General features: G+C 39.1%; 1 protein-coding gene across 1 annotated transcript; it reads left to right on the forward strand.

Annotated features, from left to right (window-relative positions):
* The first annotated feature begins 1306 nt into the window (after nucleotides 1-1306).
* On the forward strand, nucleotides 1307-20810 carry DGKE (diacylglycerol kinase epsilon). Its single transcript, XM_065415951.1, has 11 exons — nucleotides 1307-1764; nucleotides 8107-8266; nucleotides 10891-11010; nucleotides 12148-12291; nucleotides 13796-13953; nucleotides 14346-14397; nucleotides 17515-17628; nucleotides 18820-18891; nucleotides 19591-19718; nucleotides 20049-20160; nucleotides 20496-20810. The coding sequence occupies exons 1-11, from the start codon at nucleotides 1307-1309 to the stop codon at nucleotides 20685-20687; spliced, it is 1710 nt and encodes a 569-aa protein (XP_065272023.1). The 3' UTR covers nucleotides 20688-20810.
* The last annotated feature ends 1961 nt before the right edge of the window (nucleotides 20811-22771 follow it).

Here is a 22771-nt window from a genome sequence, read left to right on the forward strand (position 1 = left end):
TCAAGCAGGGCTGCCCTGCCTGCTTCCCCTCCTCTTTCCTGTGCCCCTCCAGTTGCCTGATTCCCCTCCTCTCTGCTGGGCCCCTCCATCTACCTCTTCCCCTCCTCTCGCCTGATGCCCCTCTACCCCTCCAGCTGCCTCTTCCCCTGCCCTCTCTCTCTCTCTCATTCCATCCCTCCCTCTCCCCCTTTCTAGGCCATTTCCGGTTGCCAGCCCGTCTCCTAGCAACCCTCATCAGCAGCCACCGCCCCCCCCACCCCCGGCCCTAGCTGGGCTCCTTCCGCTTCCGCCGCTTCCCCGGCTCATCCCCGGCCCCGCTGCTGCTACGGGCCCTCCCCCGACCCGACCCCCCTCCAGGGCCGCTGCCGGAGACTCCTCCTGCTGCCAGCCCCTCCCGCCCACGGGTGAGACCCTCCCCTCAGGGGGACCTCGGGGTGAGACCCCGGGGCGCGAGCAGGGCCGGGGGGAGCTGGTGGGGCGGAAGCTACTTTGAGGGAGGGGAGTGTCCAGGGCTGGGGAGGGAGGAGGTTATAACAAGGTAGCTACCTAATTCCCCCTCCCCCCCAAGGTCATCGTCCCTGGGGGGAGGGGTAATTATCCTAGGCAGTGGGGGAAGGGTGGCGTTGGGGGGGAGGGAAAGAGAAGAGCTGGGGGGGGGTGGAGAGAAAGCCCAAGAGAAGGAGGTTGTTGGGGGGTTGTTAGAGTGGGGGGGGGTCAGTATAATACCCGGGCTTTCACGGGAGGGGGAATTAAAGCTAGACTTGATGGACACGGAGGCTGGGGGGAGTAAATAGTTTAAAAGGGGGGATGTCGTAGATGTTAGACCAGCTCTTGGGCTAGGGGTATTACCTGAATTAAGAAGAGGAGAGGTTAATTATCAGACCCCCTTTTGTGGCGTGGGGGGAAGGGAGTTATTGGGAGAATAAGGCTATTTATATCAGGAAAAGTGAGGCTGATCGTTTGTCGGAGCAGGTGTCTCACAAGAAGGGTGCGTTCTGATAGTAATTGGTATATCAGGCCAGAAGGGGAAAGAGAGGGTTTTGGGATAATACCAGGGTGGAAAGAAAAGCAGAGGTTAATTATCATGATAACAAGTGTAGGGTATCCAGTCTGATGAGTTGTGAGTCAGGCTTCGGGGGGAGGAAAGGGAGTATAATAATAATAGGGGAAAAGTTAAAGCATACAATAAAGGATGGTTCCTAAACCCACCCACAGTATCCCTGAATTGGGAAGCGAGCCCCAAGTTAGCCCTACTTGTCTTGTTTAATTTGACCATTTAGACAGGGAAAGCTAAAATCCATAAGAGATGGAAGGGGAGGAAAACAGCGGTCCTCCCTCCTCAGGAGTGTTTGCGGACTGGAGTTTGGCCTTTTGGACTCTGTGCTCAGTGATCCTGCCGGTAGTGATCACCTTGTGGTGCAGCTTCCAGCGATCCCGGAGGCAGGTGCTGAGGCGAGACATCTTCCGCCAGAGCAAGCACGACTGGCACTACACAGATCTCTTTGGCCAGCCCACCTATTGCTGTGTGTGTGCCCAACACATTCTTCAGGGAGCTTTTTGCAGCTGCTGTGGGCTGTGTGTCCACGAAGGGTGTCTCAAGAAGGCCGACCAACATTTCCTCTGCAAGGAGATTATGATGAGGAGTGATGGTGAACCCCACACCTCTATGGCACATCACTGGATCCGAGGCAACGTCCCACTGTGCAGCTATTGTGTCGTATGCAAGCAGCAGTGTGGCACCCAGCCCAAGCTCTGTGACTACAGGTACAGCGGAGGAATGTGCTTGCATATGCAGGAAGTACAGTATCATGTCATTATTGTAATTGCTGTGGCAATATTTGGTCACCTTGCTGCTAAATGAAATGCTAGAATAGTTCAAGCAATTTGTCAAGCATGAAGCTCTGTTAGAATTTCTCACAGGGCCTATCATCAATGAGACTGCTTATGATAAGGTGCTATTCAGCGTGAGTAAAGGTGGGAGAATGGAGTCATAAGTTGTGGGTAAAGCATAGCTCACTGTCATCTATTTTATTATTATTTCTATTACTGTAGCACCTAAGGCCCCCAATCAAGAATTAAGGCTGTATTTTGCTAGATGTTGTACAGGCATGTAGTAAGACAGTCCCTGCCCCAGAGAGCTTACAACGTACGGCCTGCTCCTGCAACAATTTATAATTTGTTTAACTTTACACACTATGAGTAGTCGTATTGACTTAAAGAGAATGACTCACAGTGCATGAAGTTAAGTAGGTGCAGAAATCTTTGCAGGATTGGGGCCTGGACTTACGACAAAACACAGTCTAAATTAAACAAGTATAGGTGCAAATGGGGTTCAATCCTCCTAAGACTATATTGCAGGGGTCAGCAACCTCTGGCACGCAGCTCGCCAGGGTAAGCACCCTGGCGGGCCGGGCCAGTTTGTTTACCTGCCGCATCCGCAGGTTCAGCCGATCGCGGCTCCCACTGGCTGCGGTTCGCCGTCCCAGGCCAATGGGGGCGGCAGGAAGCCGCGGCCAGCACATCCCTCGGCCCGCGCTGCTTCCCGCCGCCCCCATTGGCCCAGAGCGGCGAACCGCGGCCAGTGGGAGCCGCGATCGGCCGAACCTGCGGATGCGGCAGGTAAACAAACTGGCCCGGCCCGCCAGGGTGCTTACCCTGGTGAGGAGCGTGCTAGAGGTTGCCGACCCCTGCTATATTGTAAGCTCCTTGTGGTAGGGACTCTCTTTTTGTTCTGTGTCTGTACAGCATCTAGAACAATGGAGTCCTGGTCCATGAGTAGGTCGCCTAGTGCTATTGTACAATATTATTATTATTTGTAGTAAGCAGAACTCCCCCTGAAAGTTAATGCGGAATTCTTAAAATGTCACCCATTAGCTTATGGTTACCTTATAATATAAATATCTATAATATCAAATCAAAAGTTATCTCAGTACCTTGAAATTAGCTTTTGTTGATTTCAATGGGACTACTTGTAGAGTAAGGTACTAGTCAACCTGATGAATGTCATGGAGTTGGTTCTGTAAATATTATCCTCATGGACCAAGTTCTGTTTTCAGTTAATCCAGTGTAACTCCATTGACTTCACTGGACATACTCTGGATTTACATCACTGTAACTGAGACATTATACTTTGGGATGGACAGGTGCCTGCTGCTTCATATTTACTTACTCAGGTAGTTTTCATGAGGCAAGCTAATTAGAAGAACCACCTTAGGAATCTTTTGCCAGGCTCTGAAGCTGTACAGCAGCATGGACGAATAGTCAATTAATATATTTCTATGTATAAAACTGCTATTCTTCTACTGTCAAACTCTCATTCAGTCTTGGCAATCATTTATTTAATACTGGTTGCACTGTTGTGTGATTCATCTGCAGTTTACAATATAAATTGTATCTGTTTCCCATCTTTTCTTCCTGTCTCTTTTCCCTCCAGTTGAATTTTTGTGTTTCTCAAGTTTCATTTTCTTCCATGATTTCAGGAAATAATGTACAGTATTTATTTAAGATGTCTGCATAGTGCTATAATTAACTGTGCATGGTACTTTGTATAGAGAATGAGGACACAGCATTTTACGCCGAAGGGTTTACAATTTCAGTGACATACATACTGTGACATGGAGAGATTATAGCAAACAAGAGAGAAGGAGAGAGGGATACACAAAAAATAAGATTGAGGTTAATTGTCTTCCATAGTATGCATAGTATTCTTTTATTTTTCTAAAAATAATTAGTGTGTTGGTATTAAGGAAACAGTGAGTCATTGTTGAAGGGATGGTAGCAAAAAGTTGAGCTGGAGATTTCAAATGGTCTCAAAATGAACAGTAGCCTTCAAAAACATATTTTGGCAGTCAGCTTGTATGATAAAGAAAATAGAGTGTTGATCCCAAGCAAAGTATGTACAGATCTGGCATATTTGTTCATTAGTAACTGCACTGTCTGAACTCTTTCAGCGTAAAACCTGCCCTAGCAGCAGATGGATATTCCTGGAGTACCTCCACTGTCTGTCCAGCTGTATGGCTGGACATTGCAATTGTCTTGCACATTGTCAGCAGCCGTGCGAGCTTCACACTGAAAGTTTGGGGTTCAGTACTTACTCTTAAATTAAATCTACTATTACAGCTCAGTTGTATTCTGAATTTTCCAAGGGACCTACTCTTAGATAATCTTTTCAGCAACTGCTAATTTCTGAAAAACCCATGACTGACTTCCCTCTATTGTTCAATTAAATAGCTTTGACCAGGACCGGCTCCAGGGTTTTTGCCGCCCCAAGCGGCGGGGGGGGGGGAAGCCGCGATCGCAGTTGCGATCGGCGGCACTCCAGTGGCAGCTCCACCGCGTCCCTTTCTTCTTCGGCGGCAGGTGCTTCCTTCCGAGAGGGATCCGCCAAATTGCCGCAGAACAGCCCGACGTGCCGCCCCTTCCCCTTGGCCGCCCCAAGCACCTGCTTGCTGGGCTGGTGCCTGGAGCCGGCCCTGTCTTTGACACAGATGAGAGTAGGTGCATAGGATGGTAGAGAAAGTATAATTGTGTCTATAATGTTACAAAGGAATTACTTCTTTCCTCGATTATACTTGCTACCTATTTTTACCCAGCTCTTATGTGACACCTTGTAAGCGAGTAGAGCTCCAGAAGAGCAAACAACTATCTCATCTGTAAGGAGCCTCAAGTGTGTTTGGTTGAGGGCAGGATTCATGGCCAGCAATGAAAAGAAATGGTCAGCCATCAGGAATGTCAGTGTCCATGGTTATAAGAGCTGGATTAACGGAGGGACTCCAAAAATAGCTTCCACAGCTGCTTAAATCAGGTTTTTGGATGTGGTGAACCAGGATTAGCCTTCTGCAGAGGATGGCAATAGGTATTATAATATTTCCTCCTATATTGTCTCTCATCAGGACAGCTGTAGGAATAGGTTAAATTGCTGAGCAACTATGTGCTGTGGGATTTTTGTGCTACAGCTTTGCATAATGCTGTACAACTCTTAGAGTTTAGGATTTAAAGGGATGCTGTCAACTTTTGAAAAATGACATTATTTACAAATTTATTATCTTCTTACTAACACTAAATTGTTAAATTAAAAAGCATTTTTGAAATTCAGTTTATTTTTTACTATTTGAAATGTCTTTTTTCAGTTAATGAAAATTAATGGAGCTATTTACACTTTCACTTTCAGGTTTTCAATTCTGCAGTGTTTGTGTTGCCAGCTGTGTAAGGGAATATTTATTTGCTTATAGCAACTGTTTCTCTTGGAATTACAAAACACGTTAATGTTTCCATTGGTTTTACATTTTGTAAAAGCTCATTTTTACAAAATCCTAAATATTTGGCCAAACTTGAGTTGACGGTGACCTTTCAGTAGTGGATTTGAAGCACGTCTGTTCTCCTTAAACCTACAGAGAACTTGTTCAGTTTTGTTTTTGTAATGAGTTATGACTATGTAGTGTGTCTTGTAATATTTAATAGTAATCAGTTTGCTATAAGTATACCTGGAGTATTTTTTTTTTAATGAGTGCACACAAAAAATAGTTTTTTTCCTACTTGGTTAAAGCTATAAATATCTGCTCTGTTTTTAGATGGAAGTAAATATTGTTCCAGGATGCTGTTTTGTCAAGTTGTCCAAAGGTCTGAAACTTTTCTAGTTATATTTTGATATCTGCCTATTTGAGTCTATTCCCAGTTCCTTGGGAATAAACGTCTTGACTTTCTTCACACTCCATGCTATCAATGCTCATGTATTCCAGCCCAAGACTGTGTGCACAGTGTAGTGTGCTGTCTACATTCACTTTTTTTAATATAGAAGTTAGGCAGTGAGAAGAAAGGAGTGAAGAGTTAATTGATAGCATGTCAGCAGTTTTTCTATATTTGCCTGTTCAGTTGTGCTGGCAGTAGCAACAGTAAACGCTAGTTTAAAAAAGTAAGATACAACAGTATAAGTTGTGCTTTCCACCTATTAAATGTTTGTTATTGAAACAGGAATAAATGTCAGAAAAGCCCAGATCCATTTTCCTATGTGGTAACGATCCTCGGTTTTCTCTCCTTTATGTCACTGTGGGTTTGTAAGTCCAATAGAAGGGAGAAGAGAAGGAGTAGTTATTTGATCAGAAAATATGTATATGGGGGGGGGGAGAGAAACAACTTCATCTCAAGGCAGGTAGTAAATTATCTACTGACAGTTTATGCCAGTTTTGTCTATTTAGGGAATTGCATGTGATGTAGTTACTTGGACTTGATGATTATTATGAGCAATGTGATATTGAGAACCTTAAATACACTTGCCTCCTATCTTATATCATTATGAGAGAATATTTGTTTCATACCCTACAAAGCTCTGTGTTAGAGTTCAAGAATGCATGACTTCTAAACTTCACAGTTTAAGAAAAGTATTTGGTTTTCTAATGTATCGTATGGGGACATTAGAAGTGGAAACGACCTACTTGGCCAGCTAGTCCACATCTCTGTCAGTGTGGAACTCTTCCCTACAGTACATTTACTAGTGCTTTGTCCAGTCTAGTTTTAATGTGCCAAGCTTCTTTGAGGAGGAGCTGGGTTTTTCTTACTATTCAGTCTGAATTTTTTATTTTCTTAATTTCATCCCACTAATACTCTTTTTGTCTGTCTTGAAGATCAGGTCTAATAAGCTCCAATATATTCGAAGTTGTGGTCACTGCACGTAAAATCCAAGAGTACCCTCTAATAACTCATTTGTCCCATGGTTCCTACAAATCTGCTCTGAGTTTTTCTCAGACTTATCAGCTCCGCTGCTCTCTACCAATTTTAAAATTAATGGTTGTTTGTGAATTAAAAAATTATGCTATAGTGTGCTGCAGTCTCATGCTGCATCTCCACAATCACCATTATAAACTTTCTCCATCATCTTCTGGTTTTTCATCTCTCTATATAACCATACAGAGAACATGAAAAGATGGGAGTTGTCCTACCAACTCTAAGAGGCTAATCTTGTCAAACTGTCTGTAATGGGCTATCTTGATTACAAAAGTTTTCTCTTAATTAATTAGCGTTTGGTATGTGTATATATATCTCCACAATCACCATTATAAACTTTCTCCATCATCTTCTGGTTTTTCATCTCTCTATATAACCATACAGAGAACATGAAAAGATGGGAGTTGTCCTACCAACTCTAAGAGGCTAATCTTGTCAAACTGTCTGTAATGGGCTATCTTGATTACAAAAGTTTTCTCTTAATTAATTAGCGTTTGGTATGTGTATATATATCTCCTTACTATATGTTCCATTCATGCATCCGATGAAGTGGGCTGTAGCCCACGAAAGCTTATGCTCAAATAAATTTGTTAGTCTGTAAGTGCCACAAGTACTCCTGTTCCTTTTGTGGGGATAGATTCATCCACTGCTCCCGTCCTTGCTTGGCTTTGTCCTTTGCTTTCTAACCTTACTATGTTGGCTATGTTTAGTTCCCTGTACTGATGCTAGTGTTCCACAGATGTCAAGGATCTTGGGGCAATAATCAAAAAGAATAAAAAGTAATTGCCACCTGGCCCATTACAACATTAAAAATATTGTATATAAATCACTTGGATTATGCATTTTAGAAACACAATTTTTTCTAAATCTTTTTAACACTTAATCTATTTTACATTGCTTTTTCAGTTGTTCCAGAATATTACTGTAGGGATTCAAAACCAAAAACATGATTATATATCATTATTTTCTGAAGGATCTTTCCGTACTCTAGGAGAAGCAGTTATGAAGTTTGATTGTACCAGGATTCTCCCAATAATCAGTCTGATGCCTGCTAGGGTGTCCCCTAGTTTGGGTAATAAAAATATATTTTTGGACCATGTTTACTCTCTTCTGTTAATTCTCTAAGTAAAGGACGGCTAGTTTTTCTGTATTAGACCCTGCACATTTCTAAGTGTGTAAGTGCTGTTGATAAAGTACCGTATTTTAAGGCAAGTTCTACAGTATTATTTTGTGATCCCATTGCATAACTTGTGCTGTATTAACATACTTTACTTTACAAAGTGTTTTTGCATAGCCCTATATAAGTAAACTCAACCTTTCAATCCAAACAGTTGGTTAGAAATCAAGTCAAACCACCATTTGGACTCTTTTTGTTTCTATTTTCAGGTGCGTTTGGTGTCAGCACACTGTACATGATGATTGCATGCAGAGTTCTTTAAAGAGCGAGAAGTGTCGTTTTGGAGAATTCAGAAACTTAATTATTCCACCATATTACTTATCCACCATTAATCAGATACGTAAGGATAAAAGAACTGATTATGGAAAGGTAACTTTATCGTTATTTTTATAATACATAATTCTAAATATTAAGTGCAATGACATGTTGGTGGTTATACACTGAATAAGTGTTTGAATACGTAAATGCTCAGTGTGTTGATTTGAATTTATTAGTCATTTTATTAACATCCTGGTTGAGATTGAACAGATTTTTGCATTTAATTTTCTGAGGTGACACTGAGGCTATAGTACCTTGCTTTCTTAAACATCTTAACCACAACTGTTTAAATCCCATAATCATCTTTAGTCAAAAATTCCAAAAGTAATTTATGCTCAATTCCCTGTTATATGTTAGAGAATATTCATTAAATCTTTAGCAAAATCTGTAAACAGAGCCATTTAAAAGAAAACTGTTTCCATGCTCCAAGCCACTACTGTAGATATTGGAGAGAAATCCTATAAAGTCTTTTTTAAGGGATACCTGATAAGAATAAGCCTGTTAGAGAATAAACTTCCATTGTACCCAAAAATTAAATACTGTGAAAACAGACTGACTCTTCAAAGAGGTACAGCTGTCAAATAAAAATATTTTCTGTGTACCAAAATAGAGTGTATTGAATAATGCAGAGTGTCAACACTCGCAGTACCACCACGAGTTTCGTGATTGGGGGACTGTACCCTGGAAATTAATGACTCAAAGGATTTAGGGATCATAGTGAGCAAGCAACTCAACTCAATATGAACTCCCTAGAGCGATGCTGTGGCGAAAGGGCTAATGGGATCCTTGTATGTATAAACGGGAGTAGTGAATAAAAGAGGAGCAAGGTGAATTTATTTCTGCATATGCCATCGGTGAGGCTGATACGAGAACACTATGTACAGTTCCGGTGTTTACGGTTTAAAAAAGATGTTGGGGGAAAACTGGAGAAAGTGCAGAATAGAGCTGCAAAAAAAAATGATTTAAGGGCTGAAGAAAATGCCTGACAGTGAGAGACTTAAAGAGCTTAAACTAAACAGAGTAACAAAAAGAAGATAAGTAACTTGACTAGTGTATAAGTACATTACAAGGAGAAAATACCTGTACAAAAGGGCTATTCTGTCTTGTGGAGAAAGGCAGAACGAGAACTGGTGGCTGGAAGCTGTGCCAGACAAAAACGTGTGCCTTATTTTTACTTTGAATTTAACAGTGAGAGCGATTTAACCATTGGAGCAAACTGCCAAGGAAAGTGGTGGATTCTCCATCTCTTGATGTCTTCAAATCAAAACTGGATGCCTTTCTGGAAGATAGGAATCAGTCAAATAGAAGTTAATGGGCTGGTTACAGGACTAACTAGGTGAAATTTAGTGGCCTATGATATACAGGAGATTAAACTAGATGTTCTAATGGTCCCTTCTGGCCTTAAAATCTATGAATGATTTCAGACCAATTTTAGGAGGCTCTTGTGATAAAACACAAGCAGCTCAGAAATTTTACCTGAGGTGCCTGCACTTCCCCCTTCAGCCTTTATAGGCTACTGTGATGTTTATGCCACAGGCAGCCAACCCGTATGCTCTGAGCAGGGCAGATTCCAGGACAGCAGAGCCGGCCCCGCTCCAAGCTTAGTAGTCTTAGCCTTGCTATCCCCACAAGCCCAGCGCAGGAAAGGAGAGTTATTGGATGTCGGAGCACAGAGCAAACTTCCTCCCTGCAGGTTGAAGACATGGGGCAGCTGCTGGATCTGGCCAGAGGAGAAGTTGGGGAAGTGGGGGCTTTCAGGTTGGCAGGAGGTGAAGGGGAGAGCAGGCTATGGGAGCATGCTGGGGAATTGGGATGGCTGCAGGAGTGTGCCAGTAGGGAGCCTGGAGGACTGGGCAGCGAAGGTGAGGGGAAAGGGAGTTGGGGCCTGCATTATTGTGTATGATTCAAGGTTGAATTTTCAACCTGTAATTCTCACACGCAAATTAGGGTATTCACAGGGGAGGTCAAAATCAGAAGACAGACAAAAAGCAAGATTTTCTTCTCTTTTTATCTTTGGTTCTGACTCATGGTATTTGAACCCTTGAGGTTAGCAGTACTGAAAACATGAAGTCGATTTAGAGGGGAACTTGCATGTTTGTGTAAATTTGATAAAAGCTATTTGTAGATATGTTCAACTTTGCTGATAATTTTCTGTATATCCCTCTATTATGGAAATCATTTGTGTTTGAACAAAAGCATTATCTGTCCTAAACCATGTTTTGATTCTTCCATGAGAGTATAGTCCTGGGTTTAAGACCTCAAGGCTGCTATGGAGATGTGATTTCATTGCAAGATCCAGGTGTAGAAGGAAGGGAGGAACTGTTTGAAAGCTCTTGTTGCAAATGATGATTCGCAAAAGTGGCAACAAGAAACTATGAAAAAACACAAAAATGCAATGACTTTTAGTAGCTGTATTTTGACACTTTCAACTAAATCTTCATTGACTGGGAATGCTACTGGTTAAAATAAGTTGTAAAACTTATCACTTATTTGCAAAGGTTGCTTGTTTCTGTACTCACTATAAAGAGGGAATTAACAACTTTTTATTTAAAATTATGGAGTAATTCATTTTTCCTGTCTTTGTGTGAATGGGGAATGAAGTTGGAATTCAAAGCCCCTCATTCCTTTCAGGTTTGTCACATTTGTGTACATATGGAAATTTTTTCTTTCTGCAGTTGGCATCCTCCTATGGTAAACACTGGACCCCAATAATAATCCTGGCTAATACTCGTAGTGGAAACAACATGGGTGAAACATTGTTGGGCGAGCTTAAGATTCTCTTAAACCCAGTTCAGGTAATTGTGGGGAAAAGCCATAACTATGTAATAACCTAAAGTCTCAATTAAGATCACCAGCATTTTGCTTATATATGGACTACAGGATCTTTTTAAGCAGTTTGATACAAATCTCCAGCTAAGGAAACAGATTGGTGCAGTTCTCATTTGAAGAAAAATGGACACGAGGATTTTAGCACGGATCTGCAAATGCAACTTAAGGAAGGAGCTCTTTTTTTTTTTTTTTTTTTTTAAACAATGAGTTTGATAAGGAGCTAGGTGTCACCAAGATTTATAGAAGTTGAACTTGCAATAATCCCCTCACTGCTTTTATTTTCCATAAGTATCCTATTCATTCAGGAAGGTATGAGGCTTTTAAGATAGGGAACAATTTAAAAAACACTTTAAATCATAAGTAAAATCATAACTCTTATTTTTTTCTTTTCACTGTATGATGCGTTGTGCGACACCATCACGGGGTCACTCTGTCTGGTGCAACGGTCCTTAGTAGACTATATGGGTTTGATGTGATTCTTTTGAAACTTTTGAAATCCTAACTTTACTTGTGAAGATGGCAATACATCTGGCTATTTTCCTGTGTTGCTCTCTGTGTTGCCATTGTCCCTTAAACTCAACTGGGAAGGCACAGGATGTTCTGACGTAACATAGCTGTTCCTAGACTTCCTGACTACATCTTAATTCTCTTCCTCCAAAGTTCAAAGCAAGAGCCTTTAATGACTTCTCCTAGTCTGAATTTAAGGTCTTTGTTTACTCTTGGCATTGATATTTTTTTTAGTCTCAATGAATAAACTCTTACAAACTGAATTTTGTCTTTTTTTTTTTTTTTTTAAACCATTTTTTATTTCATTACTTTTGGTTCTTGTAAAAGTGAAGGATTGACATTAATGGATTTTAAAAAAAATTATCTTGGGGCAAAATCCTACTTGCTTTGTTAATATGAATATTCACTGAAGTAACTACTCACATGACTCTGAGTAGGATTTGGTCGTTGGTATGATCATTTGCCAGTGTAGTTGACTGGAACTTATTATGATCAGTTTGCGTCCTGATATATAAAAGTGAAGATGTTTTGATCTGTGAAGTAAACCCTGTGTTGTGTGTCTTAACTTAGACATTTTTATTTTCATTTGTTCATAGGTTTTTGATCTGAGCAAAATTTCACCTGCCAAAGCACTCCAGCTTTGTACCTTGCTGCCTTATAATTCTGCTAGGGTACTTGTTTGTGGTGGGGATGGCACAGTGGGCTGGGTCCTGGATGCAATTGATGAAATGAAGATAAAGGTATTGCGTTTGAATACCTTTGCATGTATTGTGGTGAAATAACTTTTGTAAGTGGCCAAAGTGTAAGCCCTAATCTCTTATCTGGATATGGGTCATTCCTATCTTTCAGAGTAAACCTATTAAGAAAAGTATTTGTAAAGTAGCTTATGTACAATAAAGAGATACAGACGTTGAACATTTAACTTAGAAGCCATTCTGCTCACAGAGTGTAGCCTATTTTATGCATTCCTTTGTCATCTAAAGAGAAATTTAATTTGCTGTTAATAGACTCATTAATATAGTACGGTTCTGCTCTGGCTACTTATTTCTCACCAAAAGTATTCAGCTTCTAAAGCTACTAAAAATAATGGCACAATTGCAGATTGTGACTTTAGAAAGAGATTAAGGGACAGAAGTAGATAAATTATTAAATATTTGGTTTTCATTCTACCATTATTTACTGACAAGAAGTGAAGAAACTGTGTGTGTTTAGTATTGTTTCTAAATAGAACATCTTTTCAGTTTAAGAGGTATCAGCAAGAACTCCTGGGATGTCTAATTCAGTTGTCACCCTTTCTGCCTAGTATCCACACAGCTCCTTTTCTCTACAGAAAAAAGAAAGCAAGTGGTAAAGTTCACAAAATTGGATAATAAAAATTTAATTCCCATTTCTCAATTTTCTGGAGCCAGTCAAAGTGAATGTTATATTTGTTAACTGATAATACTTTGTAAAGTACTGTACTGAAAGCTGCGACTGGGTCATGATGCATATCATCAACCTATGAACTCTTTTGAGAGAGACATATTTGCTTGTACAATGAAATACGTGGAGGAAAATGTCTTCTTAGCCCTGCAGAGCTAACATACTTAAGATGGTGTGAGCTGGATTCTAGGCCCTCTCATGCCTCCTTAGCCGAGTTCTTGACAAAATGTTATGCTCCTGAAAACCCATTACAGGCATTGGCAGTACATAGGTATTCCTCTGCGGGCTGGGCTGTAAAACCTTTATTACTGGTGGTAAGTGAAGGGAGAAAAGAGTCCAGCTTGACTCTCAGATCCCTGGTTGCAGGGCTGATAATAAGAAGAAACATCCTTTTTCTTATAAACATATATATCCTGATTAAACAACAGTAACCATGATGCCACTTTTTCAAGTTACTTCTCACAGTTGAAAACTTAAATCTCACAACAGCTCTATGAACTAGGTAGATAGACCAGCTTTACAGAGGGAAAGCTAAGGCAGTAAGGGAAAGGCAAGATATTTTCCAAAGGGGCTGCTCACTTGGGGATACGTTATTTTTGTGCATTTGATATTTGCCTAGTTTAAAAATTCAACCTTTCATATTTTCTCGATCCCAAGTGCTTAAATTTGACATTTGCCATGCTTGCAGTACGTGCTGTGCCACTCTGTAATAACCATTGAAGCAGCTTTTCTGTTGATGGTGTTCAGCTATTTCTGGGGATAATAGGGAGGGAGAGGACTCTAGAAAAGGAGATTCTAAAATGTACCATTTCTATGTCACAGGGACAAGAACGGTATATTCCACAAGTTGCAATCTTACCTCTCGGAACAGGTAATGACCTGTCTAATACGTTGGCTTGGGGTGCAGGTTATGCTGGAGAAGTCCCAGTGGAACAAATTTTACGAAATGTAATGGAGGCAGATGGAATCAAACTAGACAGGTAAGTAACACAGTACAAAGGTGAATCCCACAGCACCATGACTATTTTATCTATAAACTCCAGAAAGCATTACCAATCAACAGTAACACGCAGTGACCGCAGAGTTTTGGTAAGGAAACACAAACAAGGCACCAGCAGGTGCGCACAGGTGTAACTGCTCCTGTGGGAAACTAGGGGCTACTGGATGTCAGAGATGGAGGAGCCTCTGCTGAGCAGCTTCTCCAATGCTGAACCTTTAGATATTTAACCAAACCTCTGAATCTTCTGAGGAACATCCATCTTCTAATTATAATTTCTTACATTGCAGTTGTTGGTTTCTTATTGCAGTTTGAGTTCAGTGAGAGTAGTTCATCTTCTGTAACTTGGCTAAATAATAGCCTTTTGTTTTTCAGATGGAAGGTTCAGGTAACAAACAAAGGATACTACAATTTAAGAAAACAAAAGGTATGATTTCAAAATTGCTAAAATGTGGATCTTACCAGATGCTTGTATGAACTGATTATTTTATTTCCTACTTGCATATGCTTTTTAAATAAAATAAAGTAAACTGCCTGGCCTGAAGGTTGTAGAGTAATAATACCTCGCTGATAGAGCACTTCTCATCAGAAGATCTCAAAAAGCTTTACAAAGGAGGTCTGAATCATTATTCCTATTTTGCCGATGGGGAAACTGAAGCACGGGGAGGTGAAATAATTCCCCCACAGTCACGCAACATGCCGGTGACAGAGCCAAGAATAAAACCCAGGTTTCCTGTGTCCCAGTGCAATGCTCTGTTCACTAGGCTTTTCTCTTCGGTTCACAGTACATTAGGAAAGTAGATGGACGCTTTAACGATAATGACATCGGAGCATTGAAAACAATGAACTGCTTTGTTAATTGGCTGACACAGAAGTGAAGCTGTCATGCAAGTTTACAGCAGTGCTGAGAACACTATTCTTACTACATGACAATCTTATAATTCACAATAAACAAGAATAATAAAATAGGAAATGTGAAGAGGATGGCAAATCATGTGTTTCCACTCTGGAAAGTTTCAGGGAAAAAAGATATAACCATTTGGTACATGAAAAAGATAAGTAACGTGCCTGTAAAGTGAATAATTATTTGAAAGAGTGATCTAATCTCACATCAGTTTTACACTTTTGGGACTGACATCAGTAGAGTTACCCCCTAATTCTCATCAGTGTGAGAGAAGAATCAGGCCCTACTCTCCAGGGAGCAGAGGGGCTTGGAATAGTATTTGAGGGAGTTGGTATCTGACTTGTTACAGGGTTAGTTGAAATTCCAAGGTATAATGAACTGTATATATCTATATTTGCATATTGCAGTTAAGTAGCAGCGTTAGCTGGAAAATGTTGGGATCCACAGAAAGAAATGCAGGATTTACAGTTTCTTTACTAGATTGCTACATGTTTTGCTTGCAGACCTGGCATTAAGAACCTTTATCTTATTTTTAGGGCTGTCAAGCGATTAAAAAAATTAATCGCGTGGTTAAAACAATTATTCGCATGATTAATTGCACTGTTAATAATAGAATACCATTTATTTAAATATTATTGGATGTTTTCTACATTTTCAATTATAACACAGAATACAAAGTGTACAGTGCTCACTTTATTTTTTATTACAAATATTTGCACTGTAAAAAAACAAAAAAGTGGTTTTCAATTCACCTAATACAAGTACTGTAGTGCAATCTCTTTATCATGAAAGTTGAACTTAAAAATGTAGAATTATGTAAAAAAAAAAAAAAATGCATTCAAAAATAAAACAATGTAAAACTTTAGAACCTACAAGTCCACTCAGTCCTATTTCTTGTTCAGCCATTCACTCAGACAAACAAGTTTGTGTACATTTGCAGGAGATAATGCTGCCCGCTTCTTGTTCACAATGTCACCCGAAAGTGAGAACAGGTGTTCTCATGGCACTGTTGTAGCCGGCGTCGCAAGATATTTACATGCCAGATGCGCTAAAGATTCATATGTCCCTTCATGCTTCAATCACCATGCCAGAAGACGTGCGTCCGTGCTGATGACGGGTTCTGCTAGATAACAATCTAAAGCAGTGCGGACCAACCCATGTTCTTTTTCATCATCTGAGTCAGATGCCACCAGCAGAAGTTGATTTTCTTTATTGGTGGTTCAGGTTCTGTAGTTTCCGCATCGGAGTGTTGCTCTTTTTAGACTTCTGAAAGCATGCTACACACCTCATCCCTCTCAGATTTTGGAAGGCACTTCAGATTCTTAAACCTTGGGTCGAGTGCTGTAGCCATCTTTAGAAATCTCACATTGGTACTTCCTTTGCGTTTTGTCAGATCTGCAGCAAAAGTATTCTTAGAAAAAACGTCATGTGCTGAATAATCATCTGACACTACTATAACATGAAATATATGGCAGAATGCGGGTAAAACACAGAGCCGGAGACATACAATTCTCCACCAAAGAGTTCATTCACAAATTTAATTAATGCATTATTTTTTTAACAAGCATCATCAGCATGGAAGCATGTCCTCTGGAATGGTGACCGAAGCATGAAGGGGTATATGAATATTTAGCATATCTGGCACGTAAATACCTTGCAAAGCTGGCAACAAAAGTCCCATGCGAACGCCTGTTCTCACTTTCTGGTGACATAAATAAGAAGTGGGCAGCATTATCTCCCGTAAATGTAAACAAACTTGTTTGTCTGAGCGATTGGCTGAACAAGAAGTAGGACTGAGTGGACTTGTAGGCTCTAAAGTTTTGCATTGTTTTGTTTTTGAGTGCAGTTATGTAACCAAAAAAATCAACATTTGTAAGTTGCACTTTTACACAGTAAAGAGATTGCACTACAGTACTTGTCTGAGGTGAATTGAAAAATACGGTTTCTTTTGTTTATCATTTTTACAGTGCAAATATTTGTAATCAAAAATAATAATATAGAGTGAGCAGCATACACTTTGCATTCTGTGTTGTAATTAAAATCAATATATTTGAAAATGGAGAAAAACATCTAAAAATATTTAATAAATTTCAATTGGTATTCTATTGTTTAACAGTTCAATTAAAACTGTGATTAATTGCGATTAATTTTTTTGAGTTAATCAAGTGAGTTAACTGTGATTAATCAAGAGCCCTGCTTATTTTTAAAAATGCCACAGTGAGCACTTAAAGTGCCAAAAGAAGCATTTTAAAAAAAAGGATACTATGAAAGTGATCATAGGACTTTCTTTCTCTTTGAGGAAGTCAAAGGGTAGCTGAGAAGTGTGTGCAAAACTCCATGAATCCAACAATAATTTTTAAGTGGTGGCAGTGTATTGATAAGTGCAAAGAGTCAGTGAAAGTCTTTTTGACGATTTTAATTTCAGAGGACCAAATTCTGTTCTGTAACGTGGGTGCTTCTCCCACCCCTGGGTAATTCTCATCGAAGCACCTGTATAACTGAGAGCCTTTAATCATTTTATATTCGCTAAGAACTGGTTATCTGCTACTTCAGATTACACACGTGTAACTTTCAATTTGCATATTGCTAGGATTTTGTTTTCATGTCTCCATAATTTTAACTAGAGCTGTTGTCCCGCAGGTGTTCACAATGAACAACTACTTTTCTATAGGACCTGATGCTCTCATGGCTCTCAACTTTCATGCGCATCGTGAGAAGTCTCCCTCACTGTTTTCCAGCAGAATTATTAATAAGGTGTGATTGATAAAATAGCATTTCCCACTTCTTGCCAAAGATACTGAGAATTGCCACCCTTTAATCAAAAGTCTGCAAATAGCCTCCATTAATTCATGCAAGTATTTAAGTATCAGCTGTTTTGTGTAACAGTCTGAGACCAACTTGGATTTTTTTTACATTTAATAGCAATCAAGCAAAACATTTTTCTGCATCTTAATCTAAGGTCGTGTTTTACTAGTGTCTAGTTTATTCTAATGTGTATTTCCATTTTGTTGTTGTTGCTCAATATCAGTTATGCTTTCTAGTAATATGGCAAAATTCTCTTTGACTTCCGTGGAAACAGCTCAGGCCACTGATTTGTTGCAGTTGTAACTACCACTGTTGGAGCTACGTCCAACCTTGGAAACTGCCATTAGGGCCCTATTTTCCCTTATGTGAAATTTTTCCTACATAGGGAAAGAGAAACTCTTCTAGTTTAGCTCCTGGAGTTTCATCTTCATTGTTCCATTAGGCATTCAGGGTTTATCTCCCTGGGTCAGGAAGTTCATTCTCCTTCAGCAGTACATGTCTTGAGATGCACAGGGATCTTGGTCAATTGTCTCCATGCAGCTGTTCTGCTGGCCCACCACCATGCTGCTATTGGCTTACTTACCACTCCATATTTTTAGGTTGTACAGTAGTGGCTGAGAATATGGACTCTAGTACCAGCAATGGAACATGCTTCTTAGCGCTACCTCTTCCCACCCCAGTTTTAGAAGAGGTTCAGTCCTAGAGCTCTTGTAGAGGAGCTTCCATGGGGAGCTTATGGTGGGTCAGGTGCATTTGCAGCCAGGTTCCAACTGTTTGGGTTGCTCTCCCCTTCTGGAAGCAGAGGGAAAGACTCTTGTTCTTAATTACCTGCAAAGCAGTCTGAAGTATATTTATCTCTGTAGAGCTTCTCAGTCATTTGGAAACTTAATGGACTGGAGTAATGGCACTGCCTAACTCTATTTAAAAGTGTAGTACGGATTTTATTTTAAAAGGAAAAACTCTTACTTGCACTAGGTAGTAATGACTGGGTCATCCCCTTCCTGAAAACTTAAAAGCAAAGAGGATACACAAATATCTCATGTTACATAAGAATTTCAGATTGAGCTCTTATAACCATAATTAAATTATCTTTGTCTTTCTCTCTGTTTCTGATACTGATTTCTCTTTAACTTTTTGTAGGCTGTTTATTTTTTCTATGGAACCAAAGATTGTTTAGTACAGGAATGTAAAGATCTTAACAAAAAAATTGAGGTAAGGTATCTTATGTTCTCTCGCTGACTCACTTTTTTCCCTGGGGAACATACATCTCCCTCCCTCAAGAAAGCAGGATCTTAAATGGAAATGATCTAGTAGTTTTTATAAATAAAAAAAGTCTAAGCAACGCCTAAGTTTCCACTAGATACAATCAAAGAGACCTCTTAAAGCATACCTGTATATTGCTTACCTTTTGATATAATAGCAAAATTAACTTGTATAGTCCCTCTGCACTGGAGCAAGTTTCACCTATACATTGGGATTTTAGCTACAGCAGGGGCTCGATCCAAAGTACTACAGTACATCCTGATCCTAAGCCCATTGAAGATTCCCATTTACATTTATGGACTTTGGATCGAGCCCCTGCTGTAGCTAAAATCCCAATGTATAGGTGAAACTTGCTCCAGTGCAGAGGGACTATACAAGTCTGAGTCACAAACCCTTGCAACTGTAATGTGCTAGTTAATAATAGAAATGGGGGTTGTAGGATACGGTACCATATTATGAAGTCAAAAATATTGTTTCTTAATATGTTTATATTTATTTTATAAATAACACACATGCTGATCATATCGGACCAGTTCATATTGACTTCAGTGGGATGCCCACCCTAATGCATGAAGAGAAGTGGCACATGCCCAAGTGCAGAATTTGGCCCACAGTAACTTACTAACAATCTGTTGTGTATCTGTAAAGCTAGAGTTGGATGGTGAGAGAATCGATCTGCCGAATTTGGAAGGTATCATCGTCCTGAATATTGGATACTGGGGAGGTGGCTGTAGATTATGGGAAGGAATGGGTGATGAGCCTTATCCCCTGGCAAGGTATGTAGTGCATCAATGGTTAGAATATATACTTTTTTATTACAGTGTAAGGGCCAATGATACAATCATTAAGTAAGCAGTCCCATTAATCAGAGGGATTGCTCACATGAACAGGTGCTGCAGAACTGGGCCATAAGATTTTATAGAATTTATTGAATTTGTTATGCAGCAGAAGGCAAACGGATAGTTTTAAGCTTATGTACTGTATCAGTCACTTTCATTATAGTTTTACCTATTAATACAAAGACTATATAAAGATTTTTATACAGTTATTTCAGTGGTGTTCACAGCTATTTTTTGATGATAAATGTCTCCTTTTCTAAAATTTAGGTATGATGATGGATTGCTGGAAGTTGCTGGAGTTTATGGCTCTTTCCACTGTGCACAGATTCAGGTGAAATTAGCAAATCCTGTTCGACTAGGACAGGCACACACTGTGAGGGTACGTAGCATTTATAATTACCTTTACCCAAGTTTTTCAGTGAATGTGTCATCTTAGGCACTCAGCTGCTGACCACGTCTTTGTTTTTAAAAGCTGCAGTTTGTCGGGGAGTCTGGTGTTCATCTTTCTTGGAAAAGTTAATTGCCACTTAAATTGCACCCCCATAACTCAATTATGGACACCCTATTCATGTGTGTAACTAACAATATACTAAGATTCTCTACTGGGAGGCTAAAATCTTGCTATATCAGTACGTAGGCAGTAGTTGTAAATGAAATATCTTTGACTGGAGTGAACTGTTATGATTCCATATATGCTCTTTTATTTAATACCAGCTGATTCTGAAGAATTCAAAGATGCCAATGCAGGTGGATGGAGAGCCATGGGCACAGGGACCCTGCACTGTTACCATAACTCATAAGACACATGCACTGATGTTATATCATTCGGGTGAACAAACGGATGATGATGCTTCCAGCATGTCTGAGCAGGAACACACAAGGGAACAGACGGATGAAGATATATAGGTTTTGAAGAATTTTACATAATATATTAATCAATTCTCATTAAAAAACTTAGTTAAATATATATTAAATGTTCTATCTCAATAACTATACCTTTATGCAGTAAGGTGTAGACTTGTGAGTGGCATAGGGGTAAAAAAAAAAAAAAAAAAAAAAGCCATGCTTTCAAGTATTAATGGAAAAACCTCCAGGCTAACCTTTAGCAAAACACTTAGATGTATACTATCAAAATGAAAATCTCACCATAACTTAAACTGATTTTTCTTAAGGCTAAATGTTTAGTATGTCTTGAGAATACTATTTTCTCTTTTAAATAAGCAGTATGTCTTACTCAGTTCAATAATATACTATGAGGTGCACATAACAGAAATATCGAAATGTGACTTTGGGTAGCACAACCATCTTTTAAGACCTATATAACAAGATTGTTTCTTTTGATGACAATTGGCAGCACTTTAAAAACTGTTACAGATAACGGATCTTGTCTGATGATGATCTGAAAATAGCAACATGGCAAGTCAGTCTGTGCCACCACATTGATCGTATATACGTATATGATCTGATTCAGTAAAAATGTATTATCTGCTAAAACAGATGGAGAACATATGTAAATTTTGCTTCCTGACTAGGTCATGCAAGGTGAATAATAGCTCTGCGGGATTTAGAACTTTATCTCCCATTTAAATGTGTGACCACAAAAGAGCATTATTACAAACAATGATACGAAAATTCTGAATAGATGTAACAGTAGATATAAACATCCTGTTTAGGTAACCATCAAGATTTCTCAAGGTAAATATTGACCTAGTTGAAGCTTGTCAGGTTAAAGCTTCTCAGGTTTAAAACTTCATGGTCGCTTCAGCAGAAATAAATATTTGCTCCTTAGTTATTTTACGAGCGAGTAACTTAACCTACAAAGCCAAAAGCTTGAAGCTAAGGAGTAAACCTGTCACTAATCAATCCAATTGAGCTCATGTACTGCAAATGATCTCCAAACAGTAACTGAACTTATAGTGGATGTGTGCTGCATACGTTAAGCCCAGTGACAAGTTAAGGAAAGAGTCTTGCTCTAAACACTGAATGTTCTTACCTCTTTTGTCATTTTAAGCCAGCGCCCTCAAATAACTTTCCTTTTGTTTTCTGTATGCTAGTTTTAAAGGGACACGGTCAAGTAGGGTAGGCCATATATCTAGGTTTTGTAAACCAAATGCAATTGTTTTACAAAATCTAAAAAAAAGTTTCCATGGATTACCTAATGTTAATGAAAACATTTTTTAAACAATTTATTTAAGCATTTTTGTACAGGTTTATGGAAATCAAACACAACAGCACTATATCAGTGCATGAGAGACCAGGAAGTTAAACATACCCTTTCTGGTTTAAATTTTCCATGCTGAGTGAAAAGCAAAAAGCAAACATAGTTTATATGGTAAAAAGTTAATTACATTTTTGAAACTCTTCCATTTTTAATAATCTTTCAAGATAAAAATATGTTTTAACTTGACAGTGTCCCTTTTTAAAAGTTTACATGCTAGATTCTAAATACTACTGACATTAGTAAATTCATAATTAGACAGATTTGCAAGGTGTTTATTATATATGTGATTAGAAAGTAATTAATTGTAAATGTTGACAAAAAATGTAAATTTTATACTTGGTAGCCTTATAGACCTTCTTTGAATTTATAATTTATCATGTAAATACATTGCGATTTGAGTCATAAAAGTCGACATAAAAAGTAAATTAAAAATACCCAAAGTAGATATACCATGTTATAGATAGATCCATTAGTTAAAACTGATTTAGGTTATACTAGCTTAAAAATCATTTTAAACTGGTAAGCCTCTATTTTATTTATTTATATTTGAATAACTTATTCACACTTATTTTTAAAAATATTTATTTAAGTATTATGCTCTTATCCTTGTGTACTAATGTTTACAGACAAGTTATAAAGCTCTGGAAAAACTGGGTATGTATTTGGAATGCAGATACGTTAGAAAGACAATGACAGGATTTCTTTATCTAAACTTATCAAACTGTGTTGGGAAGAGTCATCTAAAGTTTATCTGGAAATTTTTAAGATA

Source organism: Emys orbicularis, chromosome 13 (genome assembly GCF_028017835.1).
Source record: "Emys orbicularis isolate rEmyOrb1 chromosome 13, rEmyOrb1.hap1, whole genome shotgun sequence".
Lineage (NCBI taxonomy): Eukaryota > Metazoa > Chordata > Testudines > Emydidae > Emys > Emys orbicularis.